The sequence below is a fragment of the Esox lucius genome, chromosome 13, assembly GCF_011004845.1.
Source record: "Esox lucius isolate fEsoLuc1 chromosome 13, fEsoLuc1.pri, whole genome shotgun sequence".
NCBI lineage: Eukaryota > Metazoa > Chordata > Actinopteri > Esociformes > Esocidae > Esox > Esox lucius.
Genome location: NC_047581.1, coordinates 36,476,513 through 36,501,068, shown reverse-complemented (window position 1 = coordinate 36,501,068; position 24,556 = coordinate 36,476,513). Strand labels below are relative to the sequence as shown.

The 24,556-nt window shown below is 41.4% G+C and overlaps 1 protein-coding gene across 3 annotated transcripts in view; it reads right to left on the bottom strand.

Annotated features, from left to right (window-relative positions):
* The window catches only part of LOC105014656 (fibrinogen C domain containing 1), an 89,114-nt gene extending 64,926 nt beyond the window's left edge, over positions 1–24,188 (bottom strand). Inside the window, exons 1-2 of one of the 3 annotated variants that reach the window (XM_010877143.3) lie at positions 23,833–24,188; positions 23,558–23,640 (exon numbers count right to left, since the gene is read on the bottom strand). In XM_010877143.3, the coding sequence (XP_010875445.2) occupies positions 23,558–23,629 (72 nt within the window). In that variant the 5' untranslated portion in view covers positions 23,630–23,640; positions 23,833–24,188. Of the gene's footprint in view, positions 1–23,557 lie in introns of all 3 variants that reach the window. The other 2 variants (XM_013136944.3, XM_010877144.3) reach the window with 2 other exon arrangements.
* Between the last annotated feature and the right edge of the window lie 368 nt (positions 24,189–24,556).

The following is a 24,556-nucleotide window of genomic DNA, read 5'->3' as shown; positions in this document are numbered from 1 at the left end:
CCGGCTTCATGCCTCTAGCGTGCCCATAAACCCTCAGCGCTTACCCTGCGTGACACACTGGCCGAGCAGCCACACAGGAGCCGTGCCACATCAGTCTCCCAGTGGGGCACACTTTCTCCACAGCTGTCTGAAAACAAGGGCAAGCGGACACCTCTCATCTCTAGTCAATATTTCCGTTGCGTCCTCAAAGGGAGACAAAGTCTACCCGGCATTCCCGAGGGAGGGCCGCCGAAGCCGGGGCGTGCGCAGCGGCAATGTGGGCGCACGTGTCATCTCGGCCGCCCCGGGCCTGCTTGCCACCGGGCTTGGGATTGAAATAGCACACGGCTGAGCACAGACAATATGTGAGACTGACTTCTGTCTGTCCATCCAGCGGCGAGAGGAAAGCTGATTGAGGGTTAAGGCCTGGGCTGTGTCGGCGGCAGGAAACTGTGGAACACAATGAGCCCCTTTCACTCGCCCCCGTCTCTCTCTCTCTCTCTCCGCCGCTCCCACCTCTGCCTCATCGCTCTTCTCCCTCTCCTCTACCTCCCCTCTCCTCTACCTCCCCTTCCCTCCCCCACTCATTTCCCTCCTCTCCCCTTCCTTTCCTTCTATCTCCTGTTTCACCTGGGGGCAGCCAGACATGGGCCAGACAGCCAGTGAAAAGGAATACCTCAGGACTATGGGGCCTCATTTATCAAAAGTGCACTTGCATCTGCAAAAATATTCTAAACCTTGTGTGACAATTTTCCCTAAATACATTGTGACGCCACCTTTGGCAGATTTTACTCTGAATCCTTTTGATTAATATTCTAACAACCTTGAACTATTCTTAGCAACACTCAGTAATGTAGTTAGAAAACACTGATTGACAGCAATATTTGAAATCTCAGCTTTTCATGTGACGTCAGGACAGATATTGGACCATATTCAATGCCTCCTGGAAAGCCATTCTGCATAACAGTCTCCCTGAAAAACAACCCTATCTAACGGTGAATTCTCCACAGATGGAGGAAGGTTTTCCAAAGTTTAACCATTACCTAAGTGTTACTGTTACCTAAGTGTTACCATTAACCTAAGTGTTACCATTACCAAAGTGTTACCATTACCAAAGTGTTACCATTACCAAAGTGTTACCATTACCTTAGTGTTACCATTACCTAAGTATAACCATTACCTAAGTATTACCATTACCTTAGTGTCACCATTACTTACGTTTTACCATTACATGCTATACAACTAAATAACTAACAAAAATCTAAACAATTGTCCATGATTACTTAGAATGTCTTTAATTGACAGTTAGCTTTAGATTGCCTTTAATGTGCAGCTAGTGTTATGCCCAATGTATATTCTACAAATTCCTGGCGCTAATGACTGGCTGCATATGTGGGAGTTTTGTGATTCAACAAATTATATTTTTGAAGATTGACAATGTTCACGGAAACTAGGTTAAATTTAAACATTATTAGCTGACTAGCTTACTCAGTCATTCTTCATTTAGAGCGGGATGCTACCAGCATACCAGATACATTAGGCTATAAACGACGCTGAATCCTGAAACTAAAAGCTAGCTAGCTAATATTATTGAGTTTCTGTCTGTTTTATAGAAGCAGCTGTGTTACCCATTCTGCTGCAAGTCTCAAGTTGTTACCATTAGTTCCCTCTCAAGTCCAGCTGCCGTTGAGCTCAGCTAAGCCAAGGATAGTGTACTAATCGCAGAGGGAGGCTTGATCTACAAATGTATTTCTCGAAACACTCCTTCTGATCAAGGACAGTGCCGTTGCCATACCAAGCGTTGCTGCAGCCAATCAAGATATTTTCAGTGGTGCACCTGCATATATTTCTGAGGATCTGCCACATCTGTTTAGCTTCCTGAACGGGCACTGAGTAGCCACCTTCACATGCGTATATACGTGTGTTTGTGTGGATTTCTCAATGATGTGGACGCCTGCCACTGTCGTGTTGGTGCCAAACTTGATCATACTGTCGCAGTTGTCCGTCGCCTCACCGTCGTGGCTGACAGGAGGTGACAGGCCGTACACTCTGAGGGGACCCCCTTTTTGAGGGTCAGAACGGCGGACGTGGTGTCACCTACGCCGTTCACTGTCAGGCGGTGGTTTCATAGCTCCCAGATCACGGCTCAGCCTGAAACACTACACACAATAATCCTCTTGAGCAGATAACCTTGGATCTGAGCCGTTTTGAGACATAGCCCTCACTTAAACAGAGGAAGCTTGTCCTCAGGATCTCCTTTTGCCACACGACGATTAGCGCTGCATTTGGGGGGAAGCAGATGTAAAGCAGGGAGCATCTGTGAAAACCCCATTAAAGCTAATGCACCATATAGTTAATGCAGTGGCAGTTTAACCAAGGCCCACATTATGAAAAGGGAAGCAGAGGGAAAGTTAGCGAACAGCTCTGTACCTTTAAGAGCGGCTAGGATAATGGACATCACGAGCTGCTTACATGAGTCTGACCCTCATGCGTGACCCAAGCTGTGGTGCTGGCCTTTCCATTGTACCCATGCTCTAGATACAGGGAGGCCATAGCTGTCTCACGTTAACATATTGGCGCCAGATCAAAAACATTGACCCTGCCGTTGGCTGAGAGTAAAGAGTCTGACACCGCAGCAATTTCATTTCAATACAGTACATGCAAACAAGGCCTGGGATGAGCACTGCATAGAGGATGGACACACACACCAAGCGCCTAATTTATCCGACTTGATTTGGACGCCCGTGGACGCGATTGCCTGACACACAGTCCTGATCCCGATGGATGCATCGCACTGTCGTGGGCAGCATATTGATACATTAAAGCCATACTCTATTTGCGCGGCCATTTGACACAAGAGCTATGGGACAGTAATCCAGGGGAAAGCTGAGAGTTAGCCTGAATCATCGAGGGGGGGGGGTCTCACACCACACTGTATCATATAATTCTTTTGGAGAAGACCAATCCCTACAAATAGGTCTGTAATATTAGTAAACCCAGATGCTGAGGCTTACACTTGATCTTTAAAATGGCTTTAGGCACATGTCCTACTGGGCTTACTTTGAAGTGACAAAGCTGCACAGCTTCAGTGCAAAGCTGGGTTATACTGTATATTGATAGCTCACTACCAAGAGCTCGCTACTATCTCATGTTGACTACTTTCACCAGTGCCCGAACAAACTCCCAAACCCAATTAAGTTATCGGGGGAAAATAGGCCCAACGTGTCATGGCACTGTGACATGGTCTCTGCTGGCTTTTTAAACGGTCTAGAATAGCACATGTAAAGAAGTGGCCACGGGGGAATCCTTGTGCTCTGGGCTCACTAGTCCATTTACTCCTCTGCAGCTGGGTGATTAAGTCTCCCTCTTGTGAGTGTGTTAGTCTGATATTCTGGCCAACAGGGTATGACACACAGGCCACCGGGCCGCTACATGTTGAGGTTCATTGGATTTCCTGATATTTACACTTTGTCCTCAACGCCACAGCAAGTGATTATTTAGGGCAATTCTTTTTTTTTTAATTATTTACCTTTATTTAATCAGGGGAAAAACACTGCGAACAAATTACATTCTGGAAGTGTGCCTTGTTGAAAGAATAAATATGTTGCAAAGATTGCATGAGCTAACACAAGCAAGCACACAAACATAATAAAACACAGGCATATTTGTCCTCAAGCAAAACATACAGCAGTGCCTTACATTGTCTTAAAGGCACAATGCATGAGATCATTTTGCAGCTTATGACGATAATTTTTTGCACATGTAATTATGGACACTCCAATTTGCATGATACTTCATGCTATGGTAAGTGCTGTTATATGGTGCTTGCTAAAACGATTCATAGATTACAGACATTTTTAAGAGGGGTTTGAGGAAATGACCATTAGAAATTCAGCATTTTAGGATTAGCTTTGTATGCACTGAAAATTATTTCTGGTAAATAAATGTTTGTAAACACAATCATTTCACTATTACTAAATATAAATGAATGACATTTTATGATATTACAATGCAAAACCTCTACATAATGGCCCTTGAATATAAATACAATGAATAACACTTCCTAAAACATGCCAATATTCATAGCAACATAACACCAGAATCTGGCAAAGACACATTTAATTAGCTGTATACCGACTCTTAAATAGATGTGACCCCTTCCAGGTACACTTTATCACTGCACACTTCGGGCAAACATTGAACACTCACAAAAGGTTACATGAATAGAACCAAAAACAATTGACAGCCACGTAACACATAGCAACACGCAAAGGCGTTCACCCTCCAAATGAACAACCCAAATAGACAGATAGTAACGCAAAAGCATGAACAGAATTAATTAAACATAGCTTCTAGCTTGTGAATGTTACAATAATTATGTGCACCAAACTACTCGAGTACAGTAGGCTAGAGACAATGGTAAATTTAACAACAATAATGACAGGAACAGATTTCACGAAAATAGTTAAATATACATACGCATTCGGCATGGACTATAAACTGTAGTTCAGCATGGACTATAAACTGTAGTTCAGCATGTACTATAAACTGTAGTTTCCTGCTAACAAAGTAGCAGAAGAATAATGGGCAGTATATAGTCTTCAAAACCAGGCCATGCAACTGTAGGAATGTCGAACTAACGTTGATATTTTTTTTTTAAAGCGGTGGAAATCCAGTGGAAATTAATGATGCCTCACAACACGTCAACCCAATCAAAGACTTTACTTGGGCAAAGCTCCAAAAGGTGCTTACTCGATTGCCTGAAATTGCCTGACATTTAATACAAATAACCGGAAAATCTGCGATTAAAACAGTATTCCATGTTTGTGGTGAATCATACATTTCTGTTGAGAAAAGACACATCATTTTGCAAAGGTATAACATCACTAGTGTGACTGGATTTAACATGGAACTATTGATTGATAAAGCAGCATGTAGCGCATGTAGCAGTCTTTTACTTAAACATGAAAGCTTATATTACGTAGAAAGAATCAGCAAACAACACTTCCATGTGAGGTCAGAGGTTCCTTGAAATGTAACATCAAATAGAAATCTTAGTGAGCGGAACGGTCATTCCCTTCAAATCGCATTTGAAGTACAAAAGTCCCAAGAGCTAAAAGAGTCTATACGAGGAGGCATGGCCTCGTGAGACAGTGTGCGGTACAATGCTTCCTGAAATAAATGGCAAAATGCATAAAGAAACGCTGGCAAAGCAGATGATGATAAGAGGGCATAAAAGGTGTGTTTAAACAAATGGACACAAAATTCAGCTCGACAATGCACTGTCATTTACAACCAGTGATAGTGGCGTAATATTACTGTGGCGTGGCCCAAACCCTGATTGATGTCCATTTAAAACCCAGCACTCAGACAGAAAGGAACGGTAGCTAAACATTTTCAACTGCTTCTATAAACGCTAGACAAGACAGTTTAGAAATGTGGTGATATAGTTGACAAAGATAGCAGCATCCCCACTTACGGTGACCATGCACATAAAAAGCTTTCCACACTGTAGGAGCATCTGCTGAGACTACGGATGAACAGATATACTGTCCCGTCATCCGTATTGGATGATTATAGGCAAAAATGTAATAATTTGAATCATCCTGACTTTCTGAATGACTGTGCTTCCCAGCAGTTCCGCTGTGCTCATTCTACCGTGGCGCTTGCGGAACTAGAGATGCCATAGCAAGAAAAAAAATTTGTTAGCCACAAGAATTGCATTATCTTGGTATGTAGATAATCTGTTGAGTTCCAACACTTCTTAAAGATGTTGAACTCCTGGTGCTATTTATGTGCAACTTGAAAAATAGAGCACACTGTCCTCGTTGTTGGAGCCAAACAATGAATCCAGCACACTGTATGCAGGCCAGCCGTGTGAGCACCTTCCGAGTGTGTGCGGTCATTAGTAGAGGATAAGGAGTGAGAGAGCGCACAGCAAAAATGTGTGCAGTACCGGAGCTGATCGTTATTCATTATTTCCAGCGCAAGATAATTTTAATCCGAAAAGCTCTACAAAACAAATATGCTTGCATTTTGGGCAATATTGACAAGTCAACTTGTCCTATAGCAGAGGTCTCAAACCGGTTCCACGGAGGGCCATGTGTCTGCAGGTTTTTGGGTTTTCATTTAAATTGGTTCCCAGTTCAGACCTAAACAACCAGGTGGGGGTAGAAACGAACCAATGAGTGACCTAATCAGTCAGTTAAGTACAAGGTGAGAGCGAAAACCTGCAGAAACTCAGCCCTCCGTGGAACCAGTTTGAGACCTCTGGTCTATAGATATTTACTTTATTGGGATAATGGTACATTGGTGTAAGCCTTCATGAAATACAGGCCTTATTTAAAGTGAATCTAAAAAATTCCCATGGAAGAAATGGATGGAGTAAGAACTGAAAGAGAAATTGTTCCCCTTTTTGCTGCACGGTTTAATGGTTATTATGACTATAATCTTTAATAATATAATAATTATTTCAAGCCATTACAACAGGACGGTAAGAGTCTAGTCTGCTAGAGAGTGGCGCAGACAGACAGACAAGGGCTGTTTACTCAGATGTCTTTGTGATGTCTGTCTCGTTAGGGCAACCCACTGCCACAAAAAAGGCCGCAAATGATGCATTCTGGTAACGCATTTACCGTAATGGCTAATATTGCCTGGTGTGCAAAATTCTGCTGAACACAATAAAATAAAAATTGTGTAGCTAGCATGAATATGACCGAATCAAGGGACACATAATGACATGACCGAATTCAATCATGCCTGCACGATGACTCTTTTGGATAAATATCCCGGGCAAATAAACATTCGACATGGAAGATACGGTTTGGTAGGCACCGAAAATACTGAGGATATATTATGGGAATTTTATTTTTACATTATAATACAAAATTCTGCTCATGGCCCTGTTAACTAATACAGGTTGAAGTCACCCATTATTAACACTTCTAAGGAAAATGATGACACTAACTTTAGCTCTTCTAGTGAAAATACAAAAGGTTTGCAGAAGGTGGACTCCTTTCATTGTTAGAGCTGAAAAGCCTCCTAAGAGTACGGGAATGGAGACAGATTTCAACATATTAACAAAGAGATTAATTTTGACAAAGATAGTTGCTACACAACCTTGTCCCTTGTCTGCCAGTTCTAAAAACACATCACCATCAAGATTAATATAAGAGTCAATGGTGCTTTCATTCATCTGAGATTCTGACATTATAAAAATACCAGTAATTGCCTGAGCAGCCCAAATCTGGAAAATATTCAGTTTAGTAGTAGTCAAATTCACACACATGAACCCAAAACCTTTTTTGACAGTTGATCAGCTTGATAATTATCTGTTTATTATAAAAACAATTAGTAGCAATATACATTAATCTACCAATAATAATTTACAGCTCTATGCCTAAGTCTGTAGCATGTGGTACTTAAGACATTGTTGTAGTAACCAATAAAGCAATAGTGTCCTTTATCTAAAATGGGCTAGGGACCAACAGCATCTTTGCTCTTTGGGTTGAGTCAGTTTCTTAGGGTAGCATTCTGGCTCCATAGTCATTAGAATGCATCTCATTGAAATTGAAATTCCTGGGCTGTTCCCAGAAAGGAGTCAAAACTGTCCACAAACGAAATGCCAACAGAGCTGCAATGTATGTTTTCACCATAGATGTAGCAACCTCACACAAGAAAATCTCAGGAAAATCTCTCAGAGCCCTGGAAATACTAAGAGACACATCCATTTAGTGCTAGGGAGGCTGTGTCTAATTGAGAAGCTGACAATGAGTGTATAGTGGAGACCTAACACCTGACCTAATTAATCAAGTGTACACAAGGATTATTTTGTCTCAGCAATCTACGCTGTTCTTAACAACCCCCATCTCACACGTCTGGGAGGCAGAGGAGTTATTGTGGTCATGTCCTGGGTAGGTCTGATATCTGATTTGAAGCTACCTTTATAGGAACAATATTGGTGAACAACACTTTCCTTTCCACTACCTCTCCGATAATGTCTGGAATAATGCTTTTTTTGATCCAGTAATTTAAGCCGTATGCTTTATTAAATGCAATTAATCATTTTACAGTGTGAAGCACACTCAACTCACACCCAACTCGCACCCAACTCGCACCCAACTCGCACCCAACTTTGAATATGCGTCATACAACCCTCGGTGCCCAAGTGACCTCAGAGTTTAAAATGGAGCAGGAGAGGAGCAGAGGAAGTCGCACGCCAATCTAAACAGGCAAATTACATAGTAAATGTTTCCAATTAAAGACAGAGGTTGATATCAACTGGTTCAGTGCAGGATGTTAGTGAAGACTGCATTGTTTCATTGCTCACCTTGCAACTCCTTGTGCTAGGTCAGGCCCATGGTTGATGCCCAGGGAATGCATCCTCATCCAGGGTGTGTGCTGGTGAACACTTGCTTTTGATGTGCATTGGACATCATCGATTCAGCTATGGAGTTGACAAGACAAGTCTAAGCCATAATTAAGAATTCCGCATCACTAAATTGGGACAGGGGGAATAAACTGACAAAAAGAAAGCCAAAGTCACCATGTTAAATTTGACTACAATTTAGCTGACAGATTAGTTTAAAAAAAGATAAGGGGAAAAGAGCAGGCGGAACAGTCTGCATTAATGAAGTGCAGAGAGCACATCCACCGAAAGGCCCCCCATGTTAGAATTTATAGAGAACTATGGGAGCCTCCAGTTATAGTTTAAAGAGCAGCAATTTGGGTGTGTGGGGGCGGGGCATTGTAATGATTTTAGTTTACTCTCTGTACAAGGAAAAAGTCAGTTTAAAAACCTGATTAATACAACTGACCGCAGGCATTAAGTTACCAAACCACAAACGTTTTGCAAAATAAGCAGTGCCGTAACTATGTTGCTATACGTGATGAAGTCATCAGTATGATTGCAAATGCTTCATACTTTAGCAAATGTAAGTACTGTACATTTAAGATTCAAATAAATTAATAAATAACAGCTACAATGGTAAAACTTTCCAAAACAGTAGCCTGTGTGCATGCCTATTTCACAAAGATAGTGGTATTGTTTATTTTATTCACTCTAATGAAGAAAATACATATATGTATTTAGTTTTTTAGCCGGTTGAGCGGAAAACAAGAAAAATCAAGGTATAAATCATTAATCATTTAGTTTTGGCCAATATCTCCCAGCCCCCTAACTAAATTTGTCACTACAGGAGAGATATAAAATAGTAATAGACATGATTCAAAAACATTATTCTTTATTAAAGGCTTGATTTGCCTGCATAGCACATCATTATCAGAGATTTGAGAACTGAAAGCTATTTTTTAAAGAAGATGAGGATTTGAATGTTAATGAGCCATTCTGTTAAGACAGGAATGACGCCATGTCTGAAAGGTTAGAAAGAAGGCAGAGAAAACCAAATTATGAATAAATAAAAAACTACAACGTGATGCTGGTCAACTGAGATATGCCATCCATAAAAGTAGATTTATGTTGTATAAATCAGAAAAGATGACAGAAAAAAATAATAAAATTAAAAGAGATAGAAAATAGAAAAATAAAATGATAAAGGCCCACTGAGCTGAGCCAAGGACAAGAAACTTTGTGATTAAACTATATAAAACAGACAGGAAAGTTAGTAAAAAAGTATTAATTGGATGGTGATTATTACAAATGTGGCCCATTATAATTTGTTTTAAATAGATGCACTCAATTAGTCATGATGCACTGAATTATATTAAAAGCACTTAAGTACATTTAGCGGCATTTCATTTGATAAAAGTGCATTCTAAGATTATAATTGTGTTTCTAAATGTTTTAATATCAGTTTAAGGAAGTGTAATCCTATATAGAATATGTCTGACCCTGCTCACAAACGACCACATTTTAGTTAGGCAGCCTTTTCACTGAAATAGACACATCACAACATGTAGGAATGGGCTGGCCTCTTCCATTCTACCTGAAGAATGATTCATTTACGATACATTTCCTAAAATTCTGGATGACTATTGTTTAATTATGTTGTGTTCATCATTTTCTCTCTTGACAGGACATTCGTTTCTATGCCAATCTGGGATGGGTAGGTTCAATTTGCACTATATGTCAGAATGGTAGAAAAATGATTTTATGTTTCTATGGATTATGCATATATGCATAAGTCTACATCAAATATATAGATTTGTGTGCAATGAGTGGCAAGGCTTCTGTTTCTAATAAACTGCCTTGAAAATGTCATCTGCGGTTTGCTAATGTTTCATTCCTGAAGACTAAGGCTTCTGGGACTAAAAGGCGTTGTAAATGTATTTGCATAGTCTTAATTTTAGATTTTAGTAATGGTCACGTTTATAAATGTGACCAAAGAGCTGACAGGAGACATGGTTGTTGACCTACACTGACCAGGTACAGGACATAAACAATACATAAAAAGTTGACAACACCACCACACATAGAAAAGAAAAAAGAAAATCAGAAGTTCGGAACAGTTGCAAATTTGCCAATAGGATGCAGGTGCATATTGCCCCCATGCCTGGTGAGAGAGATGGTGAGGGAAGCAAAGAAGTGTCTTCACAGTCAAGTTAAATCTTAGGGTAACCAAATCTCAAAATGAAACCCTCAATGGCAACATGTTCTTTGGAAGGGTTGCATGAAAGCCCTTATCTTATGTGCACATAGTCCACTGCTCAACTCGCATATCGCTCAATCTCTGGCGAGCTTTCACTGAGCCGAAAATAGCGTGGCAGGGCGTATCTTCCTTATTTATGCCAGCAAGAACCAGTCAACCAGTATAGGGGAAACATCTGTCTCTGTAAATATTAATAAGTATTTAGTATTTGTGTGACTCCACTACAAAAAATGTATTACGATGATGCCAAGTCAAGGATTTGTCAAGGTTCAAATAGCAATTTACTTCATTTTAAGTTATGCATGTATCACTCACCCGTGATCCCAACGATCTCCAAAAACTTCCATGCATCCATTTTTTATAATTATATCTCTGCATGAAGCCAGAGAAGCATCATTAATAATGGAGGAACCTGACACAGCAATTATGAGTTTCTCTCTCGTCAATTTATTTTAGCTAGAGAGTGAGTTTTTAGCTAGCGAGTAGAAAAGAGAAGGGATTTCAAGATGCAGAGAACATCTACCCTGCCACTGGTAGTCGCCGAACTCCGTCATTGCCCGCTCGCAGGAAATTAGCATAATGTTGAATATTTCTCAAGGCTCAACTGTCGCTGGGTGATTTTGTCTCAGAGAGTAGCTCCGCCCCCTGCCGCCGTGATTCGCTGGCTTTAGCTGGAAATATAGTGGGGAGAACAAGTATTTGATACCCTGCCGATTTTGCAGGTTTTCCTACTTACAAAGCATGTAGAGGTCTGTCATTTTTATCAGAGGTACAGCTTCAAAAATCACATTGTACGATTTTTAAATAATTAATTTGCATTTTATTGTAAAATAAGTATTTGATCACTTACCAACAAGAAAGAATTCCGGCTGTCACAGACCTGTTAGTTTTTCTTTAAGAAGCCCTCCTGTTCTCCACTCATTACCTGTATTAACTGCCCCTGTTTGAACTCGTTACCTCTATAAAAGACACCTGTCCACACACTCAATCAAACAGACTCCAACCTCTCCACAATGACCAAGACCAGAGAGCTGTGTAAGGACATCAGGGATAAAATTGTAGACCTGCACAAGGCTGGGATGGGCTACAGGACAACAAGCAAGCAGCTTGGTGAGAAGGCAACAACTGTTGGCGCAATAATTAGAAAATGGAAGAAGTTCAAGGTGACGGTCAATCTCCCTCGGTCTGGGACTCCATGCAAGATCTCACCTCGTGGGGCATCAATAATCATGAGGAAGGTGAGGGATCAGCCCAGAACTACACGGCAGGACCTGGTCAATGACCTGAAGAGAGCTAGGACCACAGTCTCAAAGAAAACCATTAGTAACACATTACGCGGCCATGGATTAAAATCCTGCAGCGAACACAAGATCCCCCTGCTCAAGACAGCGCATGTCCAGGCCCGTCTGAATTTTGCCAAAAATTTTCTGCAAAGGGGACAGGACAACTGCACCGTATTGAGGGGAGGATGGATGGGGCCATGTATCGCAAGATCTTGGCCAACAGCCTCCTGCCCTCAATAAGAGCATTGAAGATGGGTCGTGGCTGGGTCTTCCAGCATGACAATGACCCAAAACACACAGCCAGGGCAACTAAGGAATGGCTCCGTAAGAAGCATCTCAAGGTCCTGGAGTGGCCTAGCCAGTCTCCAGACCTGAAACCAATAGAAAATCTTTGGAGGGAGCTGAAAGTCTGTATTGCCCAGCGACAGCCCTGAAACCTGAAGGATCTGGAGAAGGTCTGGTTTGTAGCTCTAGTAAGCAGACAGTGTGCATGCACCATTACTGAGATCAACCCAAACTGGAGGGCCCGATCTTTATCAAGCATTATGGGAACTGCAGTTGGAATTGTGAGTTATGGTCAGATGAGACATAATTTGAAATGTTTGGCTATGCACACCATTGGCATGTTTGGTGACAAAAGGGGAAAAGCATTTGATACCCAGAGTAAAATATTGTTCAGTTGGCTTTCATGCCGGTTATTGATTATGTTGATATTATTTATATGAATGTTTCTAACTTGGTTTGAAAACATCTTAATACAGTTTATCATAGTGCATTATGCTTTATTACAGGTGATTGTTTCAGCACACATCATTGTTCTCTGTACAAGAAAGTAGGCTGGCCCTGTTTAAAGTCACGTAGTTCTATGCATTTTAATATTTTTATTTTTCAAGATATTAAAATTAGCACCATACATTACTTCTCTGCTGACACACTGAAATACAAACTATCAAACATGGTCTGCAATCTCCACAGAGTGAGGCAGACAAGCGTTGAGTTTTTCTGCACCTCACATTTAGAATAAATTCCAAGATCATTTTAAATTGAATGATTTGGTGCCTGTAGAGCAATTCAAATGGATGAAAGAGGAATATTTCAAAGAAAATGTTGTTTCTATCTTATGAATTATGCGTTCATATTTTTATTTTTGGGGGTGCTCCCCATACTTTCTATTGTTTAATAATTGTGTCAATGCAGGGCTCATCCGCAAATGAGACTCAGCATGGTCTCAACATGACCTCCCTGCTGAAATAAAAGTTAAATAAAGAAATAAATAAAATGCTTTGGGGAATTCCACTAAGTACCAGGATGTAACAGCCAAAACCTGCTTGCCTCTGCCTAGATATTGAGAGCTGGCCATGGATGGACCATGGATGGACCCAAACATACATTAAAATCAACACAGAAATGGTTTCGGCACCACCAGATCAATCTTTTACAATGGCCATCTCAGTCTCCACAACTAAATCCAATTGAAAACCTGTGATCTAAATTGAAGAGGGCAGTTCGCAAATGCAAACCGTAGACTATCAAGAATCTTGATACAGGAAGGGGCTCGGTGCTTTGATCCACTCCACAAAATATTGATTGTGTGGGTGCCAATACTCCTTAAAGTTATGTTAAGCAAAAAAAAAAAAAAATTACTACTTGAATAAAATGTTTTGTATTTGAGAAGTTATTGTGTTGTAATGAAAGTATACAAAGACCAAAATATCACTCACAGTTTGAGTTTTGCCTAATTTCATGAAGGGTGTCAAAACATCTGGAGTTGATTGTGTTTTTTTGGGGGATATTTTATGCACCATTGAAGGAGAATGCAAAATACAAAGGAGAGAGTGGACTTTTATAACAATGGGCATGCAGCAGCAACATATAAACTTTACAAATGTCTTAAGGAATAGAGCTGCCATATTAAAAGTTCAGTTCATATAAAAAAATCAATGAGGCACACACACAGACATATGACTAATCACGCGAAATATAAAGTAACCTTTATAAATGAATGTGGGCAATGACATGTGGAACTGTGGGCTGTGACACGGGAGGATTGAGCTGATAATGCACCATGTTGACGACTGTGCCAATCTTACATCTTGGTTTCCAGGCTCCAAATGGAGTATCGATGCACAATCATCAGTAATAGAATGCACACGGTCCTCTTCCATGGAAATGTCCCTGCTCTGCAGTGTGCCTGGATGGAGGTGTGTTTTGTGTGTTTACTTTTACTGGGTCCCTCTTAGCCTAAAGCCTCAAGCCATTTTCCATGAACACGGACCTGGTCTCCAGCTGTAGTGACAGTAGCCCATGCAGGGCAGGTTCCTCTGTGATTGGACCCCAATGACAGGCAGCCAAATTGGGGAGACAGCAAATTGTCTCGCAGGCTAGAGCCGGGCTCCAGAGACCACTTTGACAGGCCTGATAATATCCTCACTATGCTATAGGGCTCTTACAGGGGTTAGGGTTTGTTGCTTACCCTGCCTTGTTCTTCTGTAATCTGACATCAAACAGCCCACACCACACTTTGCACTCCTCTAAAGAAATTAAATCCACCCTGGGTGATACTGAATTTGGCACTAGTTATACAGCCTCCCCTGTCCTGCTTAAATAATTTTTTTATGACAATATTTCCAGCATGTAATAGTTTTATTGTAGTTCGGGGGCCACACTCAAATGTGTGGTGAAAAGCAGTCATCTCCGTGGAGGTCTATACATTAAAGGCCATGGTGTTTATGATCAAATGAATCCCAACCACTTGCAAAAAAGATACATCTTCTGATCCCTTGCCTTGACCCAGTCCCTCACAGAAACTGAGATGTTAAATTTACAGTAAGTGGAAAACAAATGGGAATGTTTTATCATTGGAATGAAGGACAAGCGTGCAGATTGGGTAACTGGTGCTAATCACAATAATCCAGTCCTTTCAGTTACTGAATCATGGCATTTCTACAGGTCAGCATTACTCAGAGGACAATGGATAAGCTAGGGAACACGGAAAGAGGAATGTTCATAAATGTATATGACACTGGCCATACCAACAGAGTAAAATCTAGAATCCCAGCTAAATCTATAGGTCAACTAGTGTACTAAAGTTTGGGTTCACTTAGAAATGTCCTTGTTTTCCATGAAAACATACATGAAATTAATTTGTTCTCTTGCTCAGTTGTGCAATGGGGCCTCCCACTCCTCTTTCTATTCTGGTTAGAACCAATTGGTGCTGTCCTGCGAAGGAGGTTGAACACAACATTGTACGAGATCTTCAGTTTCTTGACAATTTCACGCATGGAATAACCTTTGAATAAGCCACTCCTCAGAACAAGAATACACTGACGGGTTTGAGAAGAAAGTTCTTTGTTCCTGGCCATTTTGAGCCTGTAATCAAACCCAGAATTGCTGACGCTCCAGACACTCAACTAGTCTAAAGAAGGCCAGTTTTATTGCTACTTTAATCAGCGCAACAGTTTTCAGCTGTGCCAACATAACTTCAAATTATGTAATGATCAATTAGACTTTTAAAATGATAAACTTTGGCATGTGTGTGTTTTTAACTGGGGACTGGACTGGTGAAGGTGACGCTGAGCAAGGCTGGCAACAGGGAAACATGAAGCAGAGATATTAATGGGCCCCCCTTCCTTCCAAATGTGGTTTGAGCCTTGAATGTGCCGCTAGTTGATGAGTAGCCAGGTGGAGTGTGAAAGCGTCCTCACTAGGAATCATCACACTCCGGGGACTACTCAGCCACTTGGCGTGCCTGAAAAGCTTACAGACTATTTGGACTACATCAATTGTTGTGAAAACTCTAATAAAATTAACCTAATATGTAAATACAGATTTCGATTCCCACTAACAACGAGAAACTCTTGCTGGTCCGCAAGGTGCAACACATGAATGCACCACATATTGGCAAGACCATAGACCTGGACGACACAACATTATTTACCTGGTGACTAACACGGCACTATTTGTGGAACAAGTGACGTTCCTGGTGATAGTAGAATTGTTTTGGTGCCTGTGTGAGACATTTTTCTGTTCATGGAGCTGGAAGGACTTAGAGAACCAGACTTCCAACATTTCCATTAATTCCGGCTCCAAAACAAATAAATCCGCAATCTGTCGGAATAGTGTCCCACTTTACCTCGGGAAGGTTTACACCCGTGTATCTTTGACCCAAATTTGTCATCAACTCTAGTTCACCTAAATAAAACCATTGTGGTGCAAAAATACTAACTGGTTATCAATGGGGGTAGATACCCTAATAGTTGACACAAAATGTTTTGTTTGGACGAACAGCATGGGGAAAGAACATCACTTGGTATGGGTGCTGAGAAGGATTGCTTGCTGAAATCTTGAACTCTCTGGAATCCATTGGGAGCTTTTTTAATGAGACCAGGCCATAATTGGATATGAAGAAACTGGGGAACGGAGATAATGCAGGCAAAAGGGGGTATGCCAAAATTAAATAATTAAAAATAATGTCAGCTTCATAGCGAATGGTGCATGGTTGATCCTATATCCACACCTGACCAATTGATCGTGCATCTAAATCTAGTATTCAATGGTAAACTGTAACTGTAAGAATTCAGCCTTTTCGTATTGTGATCACTATTGTTAATCACGTACCCGCCAAGAGTCAAGGGAAAGAATTCAACTCGTATTGAAATTATCGCATTATCGTGTAGTCAGTTATCATTCTCAGTCTCAACCATACTTCTGGTTCCACCCCAATTTATACAGGAGACATGGCTACCAAGAACTCAACACAGAATGGTGAATTTCTGTGAACGTGACATCCTGTACGTTTGGATACAAACGGATGTTCTGTTTATTATCTAAACACTTTTAACTCATAACAAGCATTTCCATGCAGTAATGTTCAGGTTGACAATAGGTACGTGGGGGTACTGGGAAATGTTATTGGGTCGGACTGTGCAGCAAATGTGAGCTGGCAGATTGTGGGCCAGTCAGTGTATGGGCCAGTGGCAGAAGAGGATGCGTTAATGAGCCATCTCTATGAGATAACATTCTAAGACAAATAAGGAAGGGGGGACATAAATATCTCTGCTTCATGTTTCTCTGTCGGCAGCCTTCCTCAGCGTCAGCTTCCACATTTCAGTCCCCAGTTGAAACACACACTCACACACATATAAACACACATGCCAAAGAGTGTCTTATTGATGCAGAACAATAAGCCCTTTGAGATGGAAATAAAAGCTCCAACTTCCATGTAGGCCTACTGTACTGTTATTACTCGTTAACCTTGAGCTGTCTTATTATATGAAAGTGTAATTATGTTTTTCATCAGATTTTTCAAAAACAGTCAACAACAGTCCCAATGATTTAGGATTTTAAATCTTAAATTGCAAATACTAATTCATAATTCAAAAATAAAAATAATCAGCGCTTTTGACTTTAAAAGGCTGAGAATGCCTTTTCTTTCTCAATTTTTAACCTTTGACATTTGCCTTTTTGTAGGTGATTTCTTGGCTAAACGACAAAACAACAGGGCAATATCAAATGCTGCTCAAGCGCTGAGTAATGTTTATAACAGCCAAAACTCATGCTTTAAAGGGGCACTGTGTAGAATCTTACAGTAACATGACTCGACTCCTCCTCTTTCCTTACCAGGATAGTATTAGCCCATCAAAGCCAGTATGAGGAGACTACAAGTCACTGCAAACTGATAGACCGACCAGCGAGATGGTTTCAGTGGATGGTTCTGTTAATTTATAATGGTATTTTATGCTTGTGGTACAGTAAAAACATTAATTTAACAAAATAATTAAGAAACAAGCTGACATAGCTATCTTAGAACTGACACTTACTGAGTCCAGTATACATGAACACAATTCCAGCTCCAACAAGAAAATTATTTTACAAAAATAATAGTGCTGATATGATGTGTATTTATTATTATTATTAGTTGAACCACAGTGGCAAGCATTGCTGTAAGGTCATATCTAAATTCTACCAGTTTTCTAAATTTTTGCCTTTCTTAGTATTGACTGACAATTCAAAAAGCGGTTGAAAACATGATGTATGCTACATATGATACAACAGCGTTTAATACAGTACTGCTCCCCTTAGGAGACATTCTAAGCAGGAGTACTGCTTTCCCTAGACATGCATACTGAAGCACAGTCCTGAGAGATAAGTAGCTGCACATAGTGACACGAAACTAACATGTTAGTGAACGACTAAGTGTGTGTTACTGGCCAGGGTCCTCCCCCATGAAAGGGCCAGGGTCCTCCCCCATGAAAGGGCCAGGGTCCTCCCCCATGAAAGGGCCAGGGTCCTCCCCCATGAAAGGGCCAGGGTCCTCCCCCATGAAAGGGCCAGGGTCCTCCCCCATGAAAGGGCCAGGGTCCTCCCCCATGAAAGGGCCAGGGTCCTCCCGCATGAAAGGGCCAGGGTCCTCCCCCGGAAAGACGTCAGTGTCAACAACCCCCACCCCATGGAAAACGTAGCCACGACGTTGTTCATCAAAACCTCACAATTCCTCTCTTGATTCTCTGGGGTCTAATGGCGTCTCTGCCCCATTTCAGCTCCCCCTCCCCCGGAAAGATCGGGAGGTCCTAGTCTTGTCTGTTTCTGCATAATTGACCCTTCACTCGTCTCACCGTTGACCTTTCCTGATGCCACCCACTTAAACAGCACCAAAGCCTTTTCCGACTCACCACCTCACTGTGCACCACACCACCCACAGTACCCTAGCACACCCAACTCTGAACATGCGCCAGTGAGAGAGAGAGAGAGAGAGAGAGTGGGAGAGAGAGAAAGAGAGAGAGAGTGGGAGAGAGAGAGAGAGAGCAAGAAAATGTGGGTGTGAGTGTACTCCCTGGTCGGCAGTCTGTGTAATCAAATACAGAGTTTGGCTGGGATTAGGGTGAGGAATCAGTCAGATGCCAACAAGCCCATGAGGCACTGACAAGGGGATGCAAAAAAATACAGGCCTAGTGTTAAGAAGGCCTAGTGTTAAGAAGGCCTAGTGTTAAGAAGGCCTTGTGTTTAGAAGGCCTTGTGTTTAGAAGGCCTAGTGTTTAGAAGTCTGTTGTTGTGCCCTTGATAAAAGAACTTAACCCTAATATCCTCTGTAAATCCTAAATTGATCTATTCACTGTATATTGCATTAATGAAAATGACAATGTGTTTCCCATTCTTGTTAGAAAGGTACAGTTGTGCGAATTGACATTTTCTGCTGGTTACCAAGTTCACTGTTCACCTTCCAGAAAATAACTAGAACAAACCTAACAAAATGTATATAAATGAAGGCAGGCAAGTTTTTCAGTAAAAATCTGGCTTACCTAGCATTGCGAAGCAGACATCTTCCATCTAAGAGTGTCAAATCTGACCATTGATTGCTATTGATTCAGTTTAATGTACAGAGTGCAGGTGGAACTACCCACGACCATAAATCCAAAAGCTTTCCTAACCTCCTTGTCAACTCAGCATGCCTGAAATGCATGGTCAATATGTTTTCTGATTCATTGCCTGATTAACTCGGGGGGGAGACATGAAGGTCTTGATGAGGACCTATCCACTACGAACCAACTGAGAAAAAGCCTAAACCATTTCCAAGGACTCAGCCCCTCCAGCCCTGTGACGTTCATCGGCCTACTGTTGCTCAGCCCGGGACGACACATAGGGTCTCATACCAACAGGCTTGGAGACTGTGATCTGTTTGCAGGCCTTCAGACCGTTGAACACTTGACATGATTATCTACACTGACTATGATCAGCTTGACACTCATGCACCCACTCACCCCTATGGAAAGATAGAAATGCACTCACACCTGTTCTTTCTGTAATCAAATATTTAGGCTTTTTCTAGCGTTGCCAAGCAGGGACCTGTAAGTATTGTGTGGTTTGCCTCATGTTTCCTGTGCACACAACTATGACAAAAACTTGAAAGAGTTAATAACATGCTGGTAACAATACTACTGCAGCATTTCAAGAAAGGGATCCTAATGAAGACAGGCCAAACAGCCATGAAGGCCGACACCAGTCTACGAAACAGAATGTCTATGAAACTCATCTGCTTTACCTCAGCCAAAGCCAGAGATTTTCCAGATTTTTCTACAAGCACTCTGCATGGATATCAGTTCTACGTAGCAATCAAGCATACTATAGGGGCAATACAGAAATGGTAGCACAGACTGAGAAAAACTTGTGTTGGCTTGAATTGAAATTTAGGGTTTATATATTGTTGAACTGAATGGCATAGATACATTGATCAAGCATTTTTAATCTATTTACTAACATTATTTATTCTAACCAGAATCCTTAGCCACAGAGAACCGACCACCTGACAAAATTGATCTTGAAAGCAAGCCTGAACTATACCCTATTGTACTTTACATTGGTGTGCTGTGATGTCCAAACCTATGAACTATGAGGAAAATTACCTTTACATTCACCTAAAGGATTATTAGGAACACCTGTTCAATTTCTCATTAGTGCACTTATCTAATCAACCAATCACATGGCAGTTGCTTCAATGCATTTAGGGGTGTGGGACTGGTCAAGACAATCTCCTGAACTCCAAACTGAATGTCAGAATGGGAAAGAAAGGTGATTTAAGCTATTTTGAGCGTGGCATTGTTGTTGGTGCCAGACGGGCCGGTCTGAGTATTTCACAATCTGCTCAGTCACTGGGATTTTCACGCACAACCATTTCTAGGGTTTACAAAGAATGGTGTGAAAAGGGAAAAACATCCAGTATGCGGCAGTCCTGTGGGCGAAAATGCCTTGTTGATGCTAGAGGTCAGAGGAGAATGGGCCGACTGATTCAAGCTGATAGAAGAGCAACTGACTGAAATAACCACTCGTTACAACCGAGGTATGCAGCAAAGCATTTGTGAAGTCACAACACGCACAACTTTGAGGCGGATGGGCTACAACAGCAGAAGACCCCACTGGGTACCACTCATCCCCACTACAAATAGGAAAAAGAGGCTACAATTTGCACGAGCTCACCAAAATTGGACAGTTGAAGCCTGGAAGAATATTGCCTGGTCTGATGAGTCTCGATTTCTGTTGAGACATTCAGATGGTAGAGTCAGAATTTGGCGTAAACAGAATGAGAACATGGATCCATCATGCCTTGTTACCACTGTGCAGGCTGGTGGTGGTGGTGGTGTAATGGTGTGGGGGATGTTTTCTTGGCACACTTTAGGCCCCTTGGTGCCAATTGGGCATCGTTTAAATGCCACGGCCTACCTGAGCATTGTTTCTGACCATGTCCAACCCTTTATGACCACCATGTACCCATCCTCTGATGGCTACTTCCAGCAGGATAATGCACCATGTCACAAAGCTCGAATCATTTCAAATTGATTTCTTGAACATGACAATGAGGTCACTGTACTGAAATGGCCCCCACAGTCACCAGATCTCAAACCAATAGAGCATCTTTGGGATGTGGTGGAACGGGAGCTTCGTGCCCTGGATGTGCATCCCACAAATCTCCATCAACTGCAAGATGCTATCCTATCAATATGGGCCAACATTTCTAAAGAATGCTTTCAGCACCTTGTTGAATCAATGCCACGTAGAATGAAGGCAGTTCTGAAGGCGAAAGGGGGTCAAACACAGTATTAGTATGGTGTTCCTAATAATGCTTTAGGTGAGTGTACATCTATAAGTATGCATTTCTGTGTAATATCAATCAGGGACCTGTGATGTAATTCCATTACGAGGAGTGAATCCACTTCACATAATGTAGTCTAATGTTGTCAGGAGGACACAACAGTGACAGGACTCCCTATAGCAAGTAAAGAAATTTGGCTCGCCACCCTGGGTCCCCTCCAAATCCTATCGCTGCACCATCAAGAGCGTCCTGTTTGGCCGCATCACGGCCAGGTATGGGAACTGCTCCACACCTGACCACAAGGCCCTCCAGCAGGTGGTGAAGACACGACAGTACAAGGCATCGCTGGGGCTGTGGTCTTACCCATCACCCACCCAGGACATCTGCCCGAAACGATGCCTGACCAAAGTCACTACCAAGGACCCTTCTCATACTAGCCACACACTCCACATTTGTTTACCATCGGTCAGATAGGGACTGTATGGAAACACACTGAGAGGCACTCTGCCATTCCAACAGACATGTATAAATACTCCACAATATTAGCGCTGATACTTCTGTTGGTTTGCGTATTATTATTCATTTTAAAATATATCACCTTCATCGATATTTCTAAGCACTGTCTGGCAAGAACCCGCAGGTAGGATTTGTGTTGCGTAATTTGCTGTGTAGACAAGTGACAATGACACTTGAAACCCGGAAACCAAACTAAATGGTTCTATCATAGAAGACAACCCATTCTAACTGCAGTCAACTTTGAATAGAAAAAAGAGGTTGGAGAAAAAAACTGCATGAAAACCTGAATATTTTTTCGGTAATCCATTACCAATGTTTTCATATGGACAGTTTCTCAATCTAATTTGTTTTGTAATTATATTTTTATGGAAATATTAGTCCCTCTACACAGATTTTTGTTTGGAATAATTTTAAGGAGGTAAAAAATGAGTCAAAGTGTAATTCTGTTACCGTGGATTCGCCCCACGAATTGTTCCCAAAAGCACTGATAAATCTCTAACTAGTTTCTATGAAAGGGTCATTCATAAATCACATTTGTATTGTGTTGCATGAGGGAAGGTTGTGGTTTGGTCTGTTGGAATATTCAATGAAGCAAAGACAGTCATTAAAAAGCATTGATACAACAACATATTCCAGGATGGTCCATATGGAAGCAATGAAGCGATTATTCCATGCTTATCTGGGAATGTTGCACCCTCATTGGGCTTACATGAAGACAGCTGTGTGTGTGTGTGTGTGTGTGTGTGTAGGCATTCATGCACTTAGTCAACTTCACACTCCTGAGGAGAGAAAAAAAATACATGGTGGGTGTCCACCTGTGACAAGCAGCTGCTAACGTTCTGATCCCGTTTCGCCTGTGAGCAGACACAGTTTATATGTTTCACCTGAACTAACAGATGAAAATCCATCATCAGTTACATTAAGCCAGGGCTAAAACACTGCCACTTCCAGAATACACCAGACACTCAGAACACTAAACTACACTTACAGAACATTATTCTAGCCATAGACTTCTATGCGTGACATTTCACAATGCCAAACCCTTCACTGAGACAGTAACAAGCATAGAAGTGCCTCACTAGTTTGCAGACACTTTAGTAGAGCTAATTAGTGAGATATGAATCACATCAAATGGCATCCTCTGCTTCTCATTGGTACATGTGTGTTTTACTTCAATTTCCCTATGATCATTAGGATTTTTTAAATTAGAAATCACCATGAAAGTGATTCCATTACATTTTATTGATAGCCTATGAACAATAGAAATCTGCCATATACTAGATGTAACAGAAAAGGATAGAATATTGGGATTTATTATTATTATTAGATTCTACATAATTTAAAGTGAGAACAATTAATATTTACAGTAAAAGGCAAGCTATGTGGCTTTCTTTAAAAGGCACATTTAGTTTTTTTTTAAATATTAATTAGGTCTCTCTTTGAAACAGTTCTGCATTATTGCAAGCCACCCTCTATACTGTCATAGGCATGCTAGTATATTAAATACTATGCTACCTGCAGTCTTACACCTGATTTAAGTTTTGTTTTTGAGCAGTGCAGAGCAATGAATGAGTCTGTGCAATGCCTACCTGAGATTTATGCTGTTGTCCATCTTCGAGTTCTGAAACACTGTTCATGATTGTCCATCGATCATTTACCATTCTCTGAAAATCTTAATATCCGAGATGTGACATAATTGGTAACGGAAGAGTGTCAACCGCAGGATCTGTGTTGTTTGAAATATTCCAATAAGGGGGAAAAAGGTTTCCACACAAAAAACTACTTCAATCACCGCACAGATCTCTAGAATTCTACAGGAGAAGATGGGAATCTAGCACTACAAACATGTTTAAATCATACATACTTGTGGGACCCCTTGCAAAGAATACCTTGTACAAAATGCACTTGCACTTTAACAGTGTGCTCTCGACGCGTAGCAGATCTTCGATTCCGAAAGAAACGAAACTTCATCCGTCGTTATCCAGAACCTAAAGGAAAACCTGCTTCTAGGCCTATTTCCTTCGTCCGCAGACTCAAAATTACACGTCCACCGCGTTATGAACAGTGCACTCCAGTATAGCTTCTAAGCGTGGGATACGTTCAAGGTAGAAAGTGAGAGAGCTCCCCGGTTGACCATAATAAGCATGGAGCCGCTCTCTGATAGGATTCAACGCGCAGTGTTTCAGAAGCAGCACTGGGCACGAGCGGCTCGACGTGAAATCGAAGCCTCTGCGCGTGTGCCTAGTAATCGATCTCTTCTGTGAAATACGCGGGCGCGCAGCCGTGTGTGTGCTTGTTTCTTTGTGTGTGTGTGTGTGTGTGTACGCGCGTGCGTGCGTGTGTGCTTTGTGTAAACCTACAAAAATGTATGCATTTTTTTGAGTGCTTCATCATAAGTTCAGTCTGTTTGGAACATTTTCTCTGCGATCCTTTTTTTCCAATTGACTGTTTCATCGGTGAATTATTATACAATTCACCTATATTGGGTTAGGCAAAGATTTCAATATTGGGTTTAGGCAAAAGTACCTTGTACCCGGTGATCCCTGAATGCTGATTGGCTGAAAGCCATGGTAGGCCTATATCAAGGA